Below are 16,613 nucleotides of genomic sequence, written 5' to 3' on the forward strand. Positions count from 1 at the left end.
GAGAAGTTATTTCTTTTCATTTAATGAATAAAAAATGACCTTCGTTGTTCTAGCTTCTGTTTTTTTTCCAGGAATTTTCAGTATAAGAAAAAAATAATCACATCCAATGATCTAGTGATTAACAAATTGGGTTGAAAATTACGAGGTTTTAAAATTCTGATAGAAGTAAAAATATTATTTTCTCCGTCCATTTTTATTTATCTATTATATTAAAAATAAGTATTCAACTGAAAGATAATTTATTACTTAAAACTCGTTTGATTGGAAACACGTTATCCTCAATATGGAATAAAAATAACACTACATTCCAAATTATTATTCATAGGGAGTCTTTACGTAGTAATGGATAGGGTTGTTCACAACTTAACTGAAATTGATAACCTGAATAAGGAAAAAATTATTCATTTATCAATAATGAATTATGATTTAGCGGTTTTGGTAACAATTTTTTTTATTATCGGATTATCGGTTCTTGATGGTTTGAAGTTTCTTCTTAACAGGTTAATCGATACCCGATAGTAAATTAATAAATTATATTTATATCATTTGGTATATAAAATCATTGACATAGGGTTTAGTTTCATACTTTAATTCCTAATTGTCTCAAACATTCGATTGTCCTACAATGTATCAATGCTTGATTTTGAGCAAGATGTAATTTGTCAATTCATGTGCCTGGTTCATTGAGTTTGTTATCTTGTTTTTAAGTGATTTTCATTTTTTTGGGTCACATCTTAAGGGTCAAAATGATAATTAAATCGATAATGATCGATAAATCAATATCTTAATAATTCTATAAGGATTTAACATATCACAAGCCGATAATCGATAAACTTCAAAACTAAACCAAACCAGCGACTAGGAAGTGTAGTGCTTAATTTAAGGGGTCTATCTGTATCTAAGTAATAGTATAAGGGTATTTTAGTGTAATTAACCCTAAATGAAAAATAAAAGGACGAGGACGTAATGAGGTGCAGGCGGTAAATATGAAAAGGCGTGTAACGATCTTTCAAGCAGCAGCCAAAATACAAATATGCTTCCTCCCGCAGCGGCGCAACGTCTTCGACTCTCTTATTTTTTCCACTCCCCAAACAACGATTTCTAGGGTTTTCATTCCAATCTCTGTTCCTCCCGATTTCTACTCTCAATTTTTTTTTTACTGAAACAACATTCCGATTCTTACTCGCATTATCAAGTTGATAATCTGAAGGCGATTTTGAGTGTTGTAGGGTAAATCAAGTGTCCGATAAAGTGATTTCTTTATGGGTTTGAAGAAAGCAAAAACGGTTTCTTGGGCTTCTGGACCTAATCTTTGTCAGGTATACATTACTCATTGAGTCTGTTTACTCTGTTTAGTGCTCAATTTTTTATGTTTATTTTTAATTTTTTATATACGACTATGGATTAAATTCACTGTTTCTTGTATACATAGATATAGATGTGTGTCTGTTGCAGAAAATCACAAAGATGAGTTTTCTTGCAGAATCCTACTGCATTGCCTTTTTTTTATTTTTATGGTTTACCGGTTCTTATGAGTTCTGTGATTTTTTTTGTTAGATTAGATTGGGGAAAGAAGATACTAACTAGTTTTGCTGCTTTGTCTTACCTGTATTATTTTCTGCTTGATGTTCTGTTATGAATGAGTGGCTGGAATTTAGGAAAATCTGGAAAGGGAAATTATGGATTTTGATACTACTAAAAGATTAGGACAAAAGAGTAAAGAAAAAGATCAAGATTAGGTAAATTCTGAAACCTAGCGGGAATCAGTTAATGGCCTTGAGATTATGTTTGATGAGTACCTATATGTTTCTTATATTGGATGTAGACAAGAGAAACTCCGGGTGACCAAGAATTGCTTTGAACAGTGTTAGGGTTTGTAAGGGTAGCAGCCATTGATTTTCTTTTCGAGCTTTGACTTAGTTGTTTACCTTTTCGTTGAAAGGTACCTATCACGCCCTAAATCCATGTGACTGGCACACGAAACACTAACTTACATGAGTGGACCAAACTCGTATAATGCTCCCCCCGACCACATTTGAACCAAATGTGGAAACATTTGAAAATTTTATACATTCTCAAATCAATCATGAAATGTTCTCAAATTTAAAACTATACATGAATCATTTCATAAGAAAAATAAATGTGTTTTTCCATGTATGTCACGTACACTCCCATTATTAAGACCCAAGTTATCTATGGAGCCTCTATACAATGGAATGTAATTAAACTCTCGGGACAACTTTTGACTAAAGAAAAAGAAGAACATAGTAGTTAACACAAAATAAAAGTGGAAGAAGATCATACTAGGCTAACACGAAATAAAGGCATAATGCATACATGTGCCCTTTAACTTGGCCTCATTGCACATTTATGCCTTTCAACTTTGGTGTGCATAAATAGACACTTAAACTTGTATAAAGTTGAACAAGTAGGCATATGAGTCCTCTGTGTGACATAATACACGTAGGACTCAAATTGCCATGTAGCATGCCAAGTAGGATGCGTGTGTCTATTTGTTTAACTTTATACAAGTTTAAGTGTCTATTTGTGCACACTCAAAGTTGGAGAGCATCAATGTGAGCTGAAACCTACTTAAAAAGTATATTTATGTATTATGCCCAAAATAAAAGTGGTGCTTTAACATGTACCTCAGGAAGAAAGTAACCTTAGCAATGTCCACTCATAACATGCCATGCCTCATTCTTAAATATGGAAAAATAGTGGGGGCCTAAAAGGTTTGAGTACACCTTCACAATACTCAATAAGAATTATCGACTCTCTTTCATTAAAAGTTGGGGACAACTACTCACCCTGCAAAGAGGTGGAACCAACCAAGACCGACTGAAAATGAGGTTCGATCCAGAGGGAGAGCGTTTGATGTGATTCTAAGAGCCGAACGAGAATCAATACCATAAAGAAAAGTCGAAGACTTTATTAGGGAATCAATTCAAGTATTATTCGACATAGAACAAAATGCACTAAATTTTAAATCACAATATATTTTATAGTTGAATTGCAGGATCAAATTTATTTCAACTCAACCTTATATACTTTCGATTCCATTAACAAAATAATTTAATTAAATCATTAAATTCCTTTCAATTGAATTGAAACATAAGAATCACTTTCGGTTCCTTAGGCCTAAGCTTATTCAAATATTTTATACCTTTCATCAGTGGCGGAGCCAGAAATTTTAATAAGGGGGTTCAAAATCTGAGAAGTAAACATACGAATTAGTGGAAGGGGGTTCGACATCTATTATACATGCCTAAAAAATAATTTTAACCATATATAAGTAGTAATATTTTTCGCCAAGGGGGTTCTGCTGCCTCCGCCCCTACCTTTCATGGGTAGTACTATACTAGCACCGACACAAGATCCAAAGGTCAAGTAGGTGATCAATACTGCGAAAAGTATCATAGAACCTACTTGCTCATGTCATGTCATCTCATCGTAGTGTCACAGAGTCCATGCATACACTAACACGTGTAGGTTCAAGGTGACAATTAAAATTTATCCGAAGCCAATCTCGGTGAACACAAGTAACTCCCAAAATATTTAAATATGTCAAAATAAATATATGGCCTAGTAGCCTTAAAAGATATACTTACATCACATGCTGATGTTCATAACCAATCCAACTCATTTAAAAAGAATCAACTATAAGATCTTTTCCTCAAGAGAAAATTTACGACTCAAAATATTCAACAAGTGCTATTTCAAATCATTTGGCTCTTAGAAGCATAAATACTAATGAATGTAAATTCTTTATAGCAGATAACACTTGGGTGAATATTTTCAAAATCACTCTCAAATCAATCGTGAAACATTTTCAACTTTAAAACAATACATGAATCATTTCATAAGAATAATAAATAAAAAATAAAATAAATGTGTTTCCATGTTATACTCCCCATTATTATGACCAAGACAACTATCTATGGAGTCTAATATACAATGGAATGGAATTAAACTCTTGGGACAATTTCTATCTAAAGAAAAGAAGGAACACACGTATTACATACTCGTGTCTACTGTAGTTTGATCCACTTAGTCCAATGTATGTCCATGGACTATGTACTTTCTCATTTTTTGCCAACACTTGAATTTTACTCAAATCACACATGTTCCCAAGTTGTAAAGGTCTATTTGAGTTGACTATTAAATCTTTGACTACTACAGAATAATTTCAACACCCTCGATGCAGAATATCATATCTGTAACTCATGAGCCTGCAATTTTCGTCCAAGCACTTTATTGTAAATATACCCATTTCATTATGAAGGTCACCAACGATCTTCCTTTGTCTTGTTTCTGGTTTCTAGAATCTTTCTTTCTTCACCAGCATCTTAAGGTGACTTTTACGTGTCCCAATTCTCCCCCCACTTAGGACTTAGGAGTAGGTCCAATTCAAACTTGTACTGTGTCACTCAGAGATTCTGCTAAGTCATCATCTCTCAGGTACTTCTTGACCATTTACATGTTCAACGTGTTATAACAAGTTATGTTATTCTGAACTAAGAAATCTCACTTTACCATTTCCATATTCCTCACCAATCCTTGATTTTCTACCTTTTGTCATCACAGTTGTATTGCTTTTTATTCTGATAATAAGGTACATGTGTGGATGATGAGATCAACACTGGGAGAGGAGCAGGTTTATTTAAGTCATGTGTTTGTGCCATTTCGGCCAAGAGATTCTTTAGTGGGATGTAATAGATTAAAAGAAAGATGCAGCTTGATGCAGATCATATAAAATATTCATTAAAAAAGCCCAACTTAGAATCATATCAATTCCCAACCCACTAGGTAGTCCTTTGACAAGAATTGTTCTTGGTCCTATATTGTCTTATATTTTGTAGAGATATCAACAACATTCCTAATAACTGGTAATGCTAGGAGGAGAGTAAGTGACTTGATAAATGTTATTGACGTTAACATGTTCCTTGCTTAAAAGTGCATCTTCTTGCATAGGTGCTTGTTCTTAACATGTTTGACATAGAAGTTACAATTGCAAGATCTGTAAACATAGTGAACATGAAGGAAAATGATGAGTTTATGCTCTACGATTTCCAAAGCCTATCCCTTAGCTTGAATACTGTCTTCTCCATTTAAGCTCCAAAATTTGGCAATTTCAAGTAGAATACCCCAACCCTCTTACTGGTTTTCCATTGTTTTGTGCTTAAAACTTTTTCTCTGTCAATTCATCACACCTAAAGGATTGCTGAGAAATGTTTCTGTTTGTTGTCTAATGTCCATAGACTCTACATGCTTCTAACCATTAATTGCACTTGTAAACTCCATCTCAGTCATACGAAGTCATAAAAGAAATAAATTGGGATGAAGATTTAGTCACCTTTCTCCCTTTGGAGAGAAGATGAGCTCCTGATTTGGTGCCTCTTCACAAGACGCACCCAAATGTTTGAGTTGTTAATTGAAAATTGTTCCCCACTTTTTCAAGGTAGAGCAAACATGAAGAAGTGATGTTGTGTTGTTGCTGTATATTTTTTTTCCAAGGAGATATTTCAAGTGTAGTATAAAGGACATGTCAATTTGACATGCTTTCAGGTTTACTTGTCAAGAACATTAATTGCTTTAGTTTTTTCCAATTTTTCCTTAACAAGTTTGCATATTTTACCATTCAACATTATCAGGTAAAACATTATCAAGAAGAGGATTGCCCATCAAAAGTCAGTAGGGGATCTCAACATCATCTTCAGCTACAAGGGAGGCTTTGTTACAAATCTTTGGCTAAATGGAAATGCCCTCCCAAGGTAATCTAAGTTTTAGATGATAGGAGGTGACTTTATATGCATAGTTTCTGCACACATTATCGTAATAACCAAGTTAATGTTGTTATTTGTAGTTTAACTTGAACGAGAAATGGCGTGTGGTTGCTGGTGAAGAAAGTAAAGAAGCAGGAGATCAGGAGCATAGGGAAAAGAGAGTGCTTGAGGTGGTTTTTCCTTGTCGATCCGCAATTCCTCCGAAGTAAGTAATTTTGGACTATCTCTTTGGTTTATAGCTTCTTTGTATCAATTTACTTGGGTTGTAATCCATTGTTTTGCTTATTGCCGTACAGTCCTTGCACCTCGTTGGATCTGGACCAAAATTATGATGATAACCAAACTCCAGCAATCCGAATCATTCCTATTGAAGAAGAAGCAGATGTAGAAGTTCCATCCCAAACCATCAGCAGCAAATCGTCAGATGCATGTCTACCTAACAGTGCCTCATCATCTTTCAGTTTAGTTACTTCTCAAAAGCTACCTGCTAATGAAAAATTACTTCCCCAGTCTTTATCAACCATCCAAAATCCCAGGAAACCTTCAAGCAACTCTCCTCCTTCTCCAAAATGGCCTTCTAATGTTCAATCTACTCCATATCTTTCAAGATGTCGAAATCTGAAGGGATCTGACCAAACCAAAGTTTCTCCTAAACCACCAACTATTCCCCAGTATCAGCCGACATTTAAAAATATCAGCACTCAAGAACAGACTGAAATTTATCCAGACCAATCAGCTAATCAAAACTATGGGCCCAAATGTCAAAGAATATGTGAAAACCAGAATATTCCCCAGCTCAAGTCTGAAGTTTCTGGCATGCCACCTGCTAAGCACAACCCTGTCACCCAGAATATTCCTGGTTTTGAGGGTGATTTGACAGTTGCTATAGCCACAGCTGTAGCTGCTCTTGCAAAAAGTCAAGAGCAGGATAGTCTGATCGATACCAACTTATTGGTTAGGCTTCTCCTTAATCCAAAAGAAATACCAAAGCTGATGAATGATCATGGATTGGCTACCAATGCCAAAACTGGTGCTGCAACAATTGATTCTCTCGTTGCTGCCATGTCTAGGCCAGTGGATCTACCGGTTCCCTTGCCTAGGACAAAACCCGATAAGGTAATTATCAAGCCCATTAATGAATACCAAGCTCCCCATGCAGGATCTGGACCAATTTTTGGGCCAAAGCCAATGGCAAAATCTGTGCCCTTGACGATGACTAAGCCTGAAACATCTGTGAAAAGTAATTTGGTTAATGAACAAAGGGCCCCTCCTCATGTGGGAACTGCAAACATTAGAGAGAGTAAGTCACTAGCTCACCCCACTTCAGACCTAAATCTGGAAAAGATTAAGAAACTGATTAACAAATATGGAGTACCTGACAATGTAGGAGGAAAGCCCTTGGTTAATTCTGAGTTGGTTCCTTCTTCTTGTTCCAAATATGATGTGGTTTCACCCAATGTTGGCCATACATCCCCTTTCTCCTCAATGACTAGTCCTACCCCTCTTCACAAGGATATCAATTACTGCAAGTCCTTGATCAAGCAACATGGAGAAATTTGTGAGTCTGCAGTTGATGATCGTTTGCAAAATACCAATCCTCGTGGTAATTATACACGGGTGCCAGGTTTGTTAATGAACCAAAAACCGATTCAGTGCAGTTTGACGCGTTGTGTTTTCTTTAATGAACCTAGGGGATGCCGTAATGGTTCCTCTTGTCCCTTCCTGCATGATATATCCGGACAAAAGAGGTCTGGGGGGATTTTGGAAGCTCGGGATTTTAAGAGAATGTCGTAAAGTGAGGACATGACTCAAGGGGTATTTCTTTTCTTTTATACAGGAAACTAGTGACAAAAGGCAACTGTACAGACAGCTGTTAGAACAAAAGCACTCCCGTTTGAGGGAAATTTTGAAAAGCAGATCTTTAAAACTTGGATTAAAATTTTAGAATCAGACCTGGCTTTTATCTGAAAATCTTGAAGGAGTTGTCCTTTGAAACTTTGAAGTTGGATGAAGCGTTTTTTGCCTTGGACAATAATTCTCTTTCGACAGGTTTTGAAGTCGTTTTTTTGCTCTCCTAATTGCAATTACAATCCAGTATATTGACCCCTCCCTCCCCTCACTTTAAAAATGAAGAAGTGACCGTTTGATATCAATAATAAATTTAAGATAATTAAGTGGGAATTGATAAGGTAATGAAGGATTTGATAGACCGAAGTTTATTAAATTCTTGTGAAAATCGTACTAAATCGAATAATAATAATGGGATAATGGTTGACATTTGAAATAAAGTTTGGTTGGAGGAAATGTTGCTTGGCCCCACCACTGCTTTAACAGGAAAGAGGAAATAAATAAAGGCAATTCCTTTTATCTTCCCGACAACTTACTTCATGACCAGAGTTTGTATTGACGAATGGTTCAACTTAAACTACACTTTAGAGTCGTCACTAACATGAATTACCTGAAAATAATGCATTTTCAGTCGAATGAAGCAAAGATTTAACTGGGGTTCGCGTTGGAAAAAGAGGGATTCATTAGGTGTGAAATAGATAGGTCAACCTTGGCGGAGGAACTTGATCTGAAAAGAAAAAAGGTTCATAATTAACTATTATATTAATACAAACGAGAAAGAGATAGATTCATCTCGCTTTCAAATGACAGCTTGCACAGATTCATTTGGAATCCCCCAATATGCAATGAACAACAATTGATTCGGAGTTGCAAAGTAGCTTGGACTGCATATTTAATGGCAGGGGTGGATCTAGGGTATCAAGTTTGGGTTTTTGGAAACAACTTTTGCATAAACCTTATGCTTCCACTCAGTCCAATGATAGTGAAGAAACACACACTTAACTTGCTTTTTTCCCCCAATGATAGTGAAGAAACACACACTTAACTTGCTTTTTTTTTTCTTTCTCCTTGGACACGTATAAATAAATTTTCTTTTTTAATTTGAAATATTGAAAGTTCATAAATTTTTGGATCCGCCTTAATAGACTAAAAGCAACGTTGCAACAAAATGTTCGACTATGGTCTATGACCTAACAGACACATATTGGGACGTTAAAGATTTGACAAATTCTAAGTTATGGGTTTGTGAATTGTGACAGGTCTTACAAAATTGCTGCTTTATAAAACCTGAATAACCATGTTAGTCCTCCGTTCAACCACTTAAATTTGGCGATTATAATTCATGTATTATATGTGTATAATAATATATAGTAATAATTTTTATATATAAGTTAGAAAAAAGTAAAAAGTGAATTCTACTGGCTATCTGTGTTTAGATTGTGACACATTGCCATAGAAAAAACAGAAGAAACTCCCCCGTATTACTTTTCAGTTGTCCGATAAAAGTTTAGAAGTAGACACAAAGGATAATAAGCAAACTGGAGTCAACTTGTCTACGACAAAAGTCAATTCTACTTGAGTCAGTTGTAGAGAACTTGAAACTCAGAAAAGGGACATATATAGGAGCACAAAACTTTTGCTCATAAGTAGCCACATAGTCAGTTGTAGAGAAGACAAGTTGATATTTGATTTGCTAATCTAATTGGCTGAACTTAAGTCAGGACAGAACATGCATGAATTTAATGTTGGTGGAGGAACTGGATCGAAAAAAAGAGGGATTCGTTAAGCTTTGGGTTGATAAATTAAACGAGAAAGAGATAGATCAACTTTGGTGTAGGAACTAGATCGAATGACAGCTGACACAACTTCATTTGAAATTGAGTGAAAAAAACTTACATATTTCATATTCGTACAAATATAAAGAAATCATAGTTTCCTACAAATTCTGAATTCCAGAAACTTGAGACTTGAGTTGCGGATCTAAGGTATGGAGTAAGGGTTTCAGGAACAATTTAAGCATGCATACTATAGTCACTAAGATTTGATCTTTTTCCTTTTTCCTTTAGAATATATATTCAAATGATTGCGTAATTCTTTTTCTCATTTATTTCTTTATTCGTTTATTTTTTCTCAACTTTTTTTTCTTGTTTCTTTTTTTGTTATTATTTATTTTACTCATTTCATTTAATTGTTTTTACGTTTTTATTTGCTTCCGTCTGTAATAATATTGTAACTGATATCATTAAGATTACTTACATTCATTCATGTACAATCAATCATCAACATTATGCAAAGTAAAAATAGAATAAGTACATAGGAAAATAATAAAAAGTGACATCAAATTGATCTCGCGGGAATAATTTATTTTGTCCAATTTTATACATATATCTACCCCTTTCTCTGAAATAATTTAAATATGTTTGTGATCCTTAATTCTTGAAAAACTTACATATTTTTTTTAAAAATCACTTTATATAATTTTTATTTATAACAATTAAATAAATTTGTAGTGTTTCTATAATGGACACGGACTATAAAATAAACAACACGTCAACTTGAAGCTGCTCTCTATATAAATTACCACGCTGCTGTTTATTTCTCCACCCAAAAAAAACGACTCAGTTCCTCTCTGCTTCAATAATGGCTAATGGGAGTGTAGTTGGGTTCGTCCGTTTATTACACTTTTTTCTTGTCATGTTTCTGATGATATGATTCTAATTTCTTGATTTTCCATCATTCTAGTACTTGTTATTCTTCTGATTTCATCAAGATTATTATCAAGATTGACACTGTTTTTTTCCTCAAGATTGATGAAGATCTTAAATTAAAAATTCAAAGAAAATTAAAGATGTAGGCTAATGCTTTAGATGATTTCACCTTTTTTTTGGGTGTTGGTGGGTAGGCGGGGACGACATGTACAATATGCAGTGCCTTGACGTTTCTAATAATCAAGATTTACTTCTTCTTGTTATGTTTCTAGTACTTATCAGTTGTTTTTTCCTGATTTTTCATCAAGTTTGACAGTGTTTTAGTCTAATACATTATTTTAATCAAGATTTAGTCAATGATTGATGAAGTCTACTTCTTCTTGTTATGTTTCTTGATTTTCTATCATTCTTGTACTTATTAGCTGTTTTTTTTCTTCTTCTGATTTTTCATTGAGTTTGACCGTGTTTTTTCATCAAGATTCTGAAATTTAAAGATTTAGTTTAATACATTATTTCACCTTCTTCTTTTTTTTGGATGTTGGTGGGTAGGCGGGATGACATGTACATTATGCAGTTCCTTGAGATGATTATTAAGATCTTAAATCTCTCTCTGTGTCTCATTAGTATTGGTGATTTCAAGATTTTCAGTTAAGTAAAAAAAAAACTCTCCTTCTCTTTTCTCTGGCATTAAAGTAAGCTTCCTCTCTCTATTTCAATGGATATTCCTATTATGATTTCAAGATTTTCGGTGAAGTCAAAGAAACTCCCCTCTTTGAAACTCTCCTTCTTTTGATTGCATCTTAGGTTCTTTAGGGTTTTATGTTGGAAAATTTGAATTCTTGATGTTTCTTGATTGTAATTCTCAATGTAATTAATATTCTTTTGCTTTACTGGTTTCATATGTTCTAGAATTTACACTATCTTTGTGATTTTTTACCAAGATTCTACTATGTCTTTTCTTTAGTGAAGAAAGTTGTCCGATGAATGTTTTGGTCACTACTTTTTAGGCTCTTTTCTGGGGTTGTAATTGTTTGTCGAATCTTTAATAGTGAAATACTTGGTTAAGATCATATATAGATTTCTGGGTTATTTATTGTTTTATTTTTCGTTTAAAATATACCAAGATTGAATGGTTTCTCTTTTGTAATCTGCTTCACTTTTGCACCATCAGTAGCATAGTCATTCAATTATAGATTTTTTGTTTTCAGGCTTGTTCGCAGGCTGCTGAATTCAATGTCAAGCTGAAGCAACTCAACAAGAGGTTGTCTACATAGATGAAATTGATAAAATAACTAAAAAGGTCCAAACACCATTATATACTCTATGAATTTGGATAATTCATTTTAAAGTAATCATTCTCATCAGTCATCTGTGTAGGCTGAGAGCCTGTATCTGGGAGGGCGTCCAACAAGTGATGTTGAAGGAACTGTGAATATTTATTGCAAATATTTTCATCTGTTCATTCCAATTGCCTATCACTCTTGTACATATGTTTACAAATTCATATCTGTAGTTCTCTAACTTCAAATGTGTTCTCTTTTGAAACATTTTTCTAGATGGTCAAAATGGGTTAAATATGGGTATCCATATTGATCCATAATAGATCACTTAGTTTTCACTTCCACTCAAAATTCTTAATTGTGCTAAAAAATAAAAATAAAATATTAATTTTCAAACTTAATTGAAAAAACAGATTTTTTTTTTGTTTTTGGAAAAAAAATAAAAAATTAGGGGTAGGTTTAATTGGTGGAAGGGGGGCAAAAAATGCAGGCAAACAGTTTTGTGAGAAAGACACTTACCACTTGCTATTTGGATGGTAATATAGTTTAGTGCTTTTTAGAATCAATTGGATTAAGTTGGGGGTGGAAAACTAATTTCTACGAGGAAAGAATGTTTGGCCAAGGAAAATCAGATGTCAGACCTATTCAACAAACAAGAAACAACACTTCTTAGCTAAACTATGTGTTGGGAGTAGGAAGTCAAGTCAAATACTGCTTTATATGCCTTGCATTAATTATCTACCAAGGCTGTGAAGTTGTACTCGTGTTGTTCCTGTATTGGGACTAGGAGCTTCTTATTGATCCTACTAAAATGGTTGTAGTCTTTTTCATATTATAGATCTTGTTACATAATCAACACTGGCCTGCCAAATATTTCATTTTCCTTGTTAAATGGTTTAACCTTTTCCCATTTGTTGTTTCTTGTGTTGTTCCCGTCTTGGGTCCAGGAACGTCTTATTGACCCTACTAAAATGGTAGTAATCTTTTTTCGTATTATAGATCCTGTTGCATAATCACCATTGGTCTGACAAATATTCCATTTTCCTTGTTAAATGGTTTAACCTTTTCCCATTTGTTGTTTCTTGTGCTGTTCCTTTCTTGGGACTAGGAGCTTCTTATTGACCCTACTACAATGGTAGTAATATTTTTCGTATTATAGATCCTAATGCATAATGTCCCTAGGTCTGTCAAATATTTCATTTTCCTTGTTAAATGGTTTATCCTTTTCCCATTTGTTGTTTCGTATGCTGTTTGGGATTGGGACTTAGGTGCTTCTTATTAACCCTTACTAAAATGATGGTTATCTTTTTCATATTATAGATCGTATCGCATAATCACCATTTGTCTGCCAAATATTTTGAGACCAAACATGTTTGGCAATTGCACTGTTCAAGTTGTTTTGTGCAATGCTGTTTGATGGGGGAGTCAAGTCAAATACTGGTTTATATGCCTTGCAGCAATCATTTATTACAAACATAAACTCGAGAAGGTAAACATCACATGGCATGGTATTTTTCTCTTGTATCCATTTCTTACACTCATTTATTTGCAGTACCTAATTCCTAATGCTCTATCCAAATGTGCAGTTTGAGTTAGCTTGACTCCATTTTGCAGATGACAGGCAGGGACAAGGACTACATATATATGGCAACTTCTGATTTGCTAAATGAGCAAAGAGGGGTTTAAACTAAATGTTTCTGGATTGGCAGTGAAATGGTTTGACCTTTTCTCATTTGCTCATAAGTATCCACTGAGTCAGTTGTAGAGAAGACAACTCAGTTCCATATTTGATTTGCCAACCCAATTGGCTGAACTTGAGTCAGGACAGAACATGCCTGAATTTAATTGGAGTCTGTGTTTGGTGGAGGAACTGGATCGGGAAAAAGAGGGATTCATTAAGCTTTGGTGGAGGAACTAGATCGAATGACAGATTCATTTGGAATTAAGTAAAGACTTGCATATTACAATGAACTGCATTTTATTCAGAGCTGCAAAGTAGCTTGGCTTGCATATTATTATGATGTGTATAACAATATATAATAATTTATGTATATCGTTTAGGAAAAGTAAACAATGAATTCGATCAACTATCTATGTTAAGATCCTGACTCCTCGCCATAGCGCAAATAGAAGAAATCTCACACTGAGGTTGCACATATATCTTGTTTTTGGACATATTGTATCGTGAGACTGTAAATAGGAGCACTTGTACATCCCCAAACACAAAGGATAGTAAGCAAACGAACTGGCGAATCGGTTAGACATAACTGGATCCAAAAACTATTGCATCTTCAAGCATGTCTTCTCGTCTCTCATCTGCTGGTATCTAGAATCTTTCTTTTCTTCACCATCATCTCAAGGCGACTTTCAACTGTCCCAATTCTAAACAAGTTTGCATATTTTACCATTCAACAAGTAAAACATTATCGAGAAGAGGATTGCCCGTCAAAAGTCGGTAGGGGATCTCAACAACATCCACAGTTACAGAGGACGAATCAAAGTATTGTTAGCTCATCATTTGAAGAAAGACATTGCCTGAAGAAGTCAAAAAAGAGACTTTCTTACAAATCATGATAGGAGGTACCTTTATATGTGTAGTTTCCACACACATTGTCGTAATAGCTCTTTTAATGTTGTTATTGGTAGTTTCATTTGAACGAGGAATGTCATGTGGTTACTAGTGAAGAAAGTAAAGAAGCAGGGGATCAGGATCATAAGAAAAAAAGAGTGCGTTTATCCTTGCGTCGGTCCGCAATTCCTCCAAAGTATGTAATTTATGGATTATCTCTTAGATTTATAGCTTTCTTTGTCTCAATTTACTTGGTTTTAATCCGTTGTTTCTCCTATTTCCATACAGTTCTTACACTTCATCAGATCTGGACCAAAGTTATGATGATAGCAAACTTCGGTTATCTGAACCATTCCCATTGAAGAAGAAGCAAGTCTCATTTCAATTAGAACCAAGCAATATATGCTGAAGAAGCAGATTTGCTCTTGATGGTTTGGGATGGTGCTAATTGAAATGAAACTTCTATATCTGTTTCTTCTTCAATGAGAATGATTTTAATAAGTGACTGAAATCTCACAGACATATCTTAACTAAACTAAGGTCCTATTATCCTTGAACTAATTTTTTATTTGTAGTTTTGAACACCTTTTTGACTTACGTGACAGAAACTGCAAAAACAAATGGTCCAGTAAACTAGAAGTTCAGAGATACTTTTGCTGCCTGTAATGAATCTTTGTTCAAGAGCCAGAGAGGGAAGAGATGGGGGAGCCTTTTCTTGTCTACGTGAGGTTTTCCCATTATTAATAAAATTATTATTATTATTATTATTACCGTATCAAAAAAAGGGAAACTGCTATTTTTTATTTTTGTTTTTGTCCTCAAAAAGGTTTACCCCCTCAATAAACAAATAGACACATTTTTCATTTGCTTTTAATTTATAATCGTGGTGCTTAAATAAATTCATGCAAACCTCAATTAGTTTCAGGAAATACTGGCAAGTTATATTACTAATAATTGGTTATATCTTATAGATAATTTATTTTCATTTTCTATTTATGAGTTTTGAATGATAAATGTTTCAAAAAATGTCTTCCCTTTTCTTAAGCAAACATGAAAACAAAATTTATCTTTCTTTGTAAAATTTCATAAAAATTAATCTGTCTTACCGTTTACAATTACTTTTAATTTGTCTTTTACTCTCTCTTCATTTCTACTTGTCACAATTTGACTTGACACACCCATTAAAAAATAATTATTCATATAGATATTTGGGAGAAGGGACGGATTTACCCCCGAACTTTAATAAATGGTACGTCTATGCCCTCCGTTATACTTTCCGTCCACATAAGCCCCTGCCGTCCAATTATAGGTACACACATACCCCTCTCACTAACGGCCCCCTCATTTTTTACACGTGTCTTAAATCTAATCAACTACCCGTTTGACCTTTCTTTTTAACCCATAAACCAACTACCCGCCCCATAAACCCAATACCCACCCAATTTCCTCTAAAAGGAATCCTAATTAAAAGACCCAGAATATGATGTTGAAATTGTTGGTGGTGGTGCTGATGATGCCGGTGTTTCAACAAACACCTCATACTCCTCCTTCAGCGACTCACACCTATACCCATAATCATACCCATATTCCTCAGCGGCTTGTAGCTCAACCCTGGCTGCCTCCTCTGAAGCCAAAACCAACAACCTCTTGATCTCATCCCTCCTCGCCACCGAACGCCTCCATTTCCGTCTAACCATAAAACCTGACACTGGTCCAAAAACCGCCATGAACGCTGCCACCACCAAGCTCGAGAGAAACCCTAGATCCCCTCCCACGAGCATTTACACAAACCCACAAACAACAACAGATCACATCCAAACCCTAATCCTTCCAAATTCATAGAGCTCTATACCACCCCTCCACCGATCACGATGTTGAAAATACTCCACCACACAAAGATCAAAACTTTGCATGCACACAGAATTCAATCAACCAAAATTGTGGAGAAATCGAGAGAGGAAAGTGCAATAAAGTCACTGGAAGAGAGAAGATTCAGACCCAAAGAGAATTTTTTTTCTCCTAGAACGAGAATTTAGGGGATTTTTTAAAGTTTGAAGTTTAGGGGAAAATTGAAAAAGGAAACTAAATAATAAGATATATCTTAGAGGAAATTGGGTGGGTATTGGGTTTATGGGGCGGGTAGTTGGTTTATGGGTTAAAAAGAAAGGTCAAACGGGTAGTTGATTAGATTTAAGACACGTGTAAAAAATGAGGGGGCCGTTAGTGAGAGGGGTATGTGTGTACCTATAATTGGACGGCAGGGGCTTATGTGGACGGAAAGTATAACGGAGGGCATAGACGTACCATTTATTAAAGTTCGGGAGTAAATCCGTCCTTTTTCCCTTTAAACTATAAATACCCCAAATCCTTCATTCTTTTCACTCACAAAAATATTATCTTCTACTCTCTCAATAGTTCTCAA

General features: G+C 34.8%; 1 protein-coding gene and 1 long non-coding RNA gene across 2 annotated transcripts; both read left to right on the forward strand.

Moving 5' to 3' along the window:
• The first annotated feature begins 1,002 nt into the window (after positions 1 to 1,002).
• LOC102585203 (zinc finger CCCH domain-containing protein 68) lies at positions 1,003 to 7,885 on the forward strand. The gene is made up of 4 exons (XM_006340660.2): positions 1,003 to 1,319; positions 5,655 to 5,774; positions 5,867 to 5,991; positions 6,083 to 7,885. Exons 1-4 carry the CDS (start codon positions 1,263 to 1,265, stop codon positions 7,578 to 7,580), a joined length of 1,800 nt encoding a protein of 599 aa, XP_006340722.1. The 5' UTR covers positions 1,003 to 1,262; the 3' UTR covers positions 7,581 to 7,885.
• Positions 7,886 to 12,107: 4,222 nt separating this feature from the next.
• LOC107058712 (uncharacterized) lies at positions 12,108 to 14,913 on the forward strand. The gene is made up of 3 exons (XR_001472252.1): positions 12,108 to 13,111; positions 13,237 to 14,387; positions 14,797 to 14,913. It is a non-coding gene; the product is annotated as an uncharacterized lncRNA (long non-coding RNA).
• The last annotated feature ends 1,700 nt before the right edge of the window (positions 14,914 to 16,613 follow it).

The sequence above is a fragment of the Solanum tuberosum genome, unplaced genomic scaffold (genome assembly GCF_000226075.1).
Source record: "Solanum tuberosum cultivar DM 1-3 516 R44 unplaced genomic scaffold, SolTub_3.0 scf00020, whole genome shotgun sequence".
NCBI classification, from domain to species: Eukaryota; Viridiplantae; Streptophyta; class Magnoliopsida; order Solanales; family Solanaceae; genus Solanum; species Solanum tuberosum.

What these genes read in the sequence shown, in the direction of transcription:
- LOC102585203 (XM_006340660.2), top strand. Translation starts at nt 1,263, where the DNA reads ATGGGTTTGAAGAAAGCAAAAACGGTTTCTTGGGCTTCTGGACCTAAT. An exon ending in CTGGACCTAATCTTTGTCAG is followed by an intron (nt 1,320 to 5,654) that starts GTATACATTACT and finishes CAACATTATCAG; the next exon opens with GTAAAACATTATCAAGAAGA. An exon ending in AATGGAAATGCCCTCCCAAG is followed by an intron (nt 5,775 to 5,866) that starts GTAATCTAAGTT and finishes TGTTATTTGTAG; the next exon opens with TTTAACTTGAACGAGAAATG.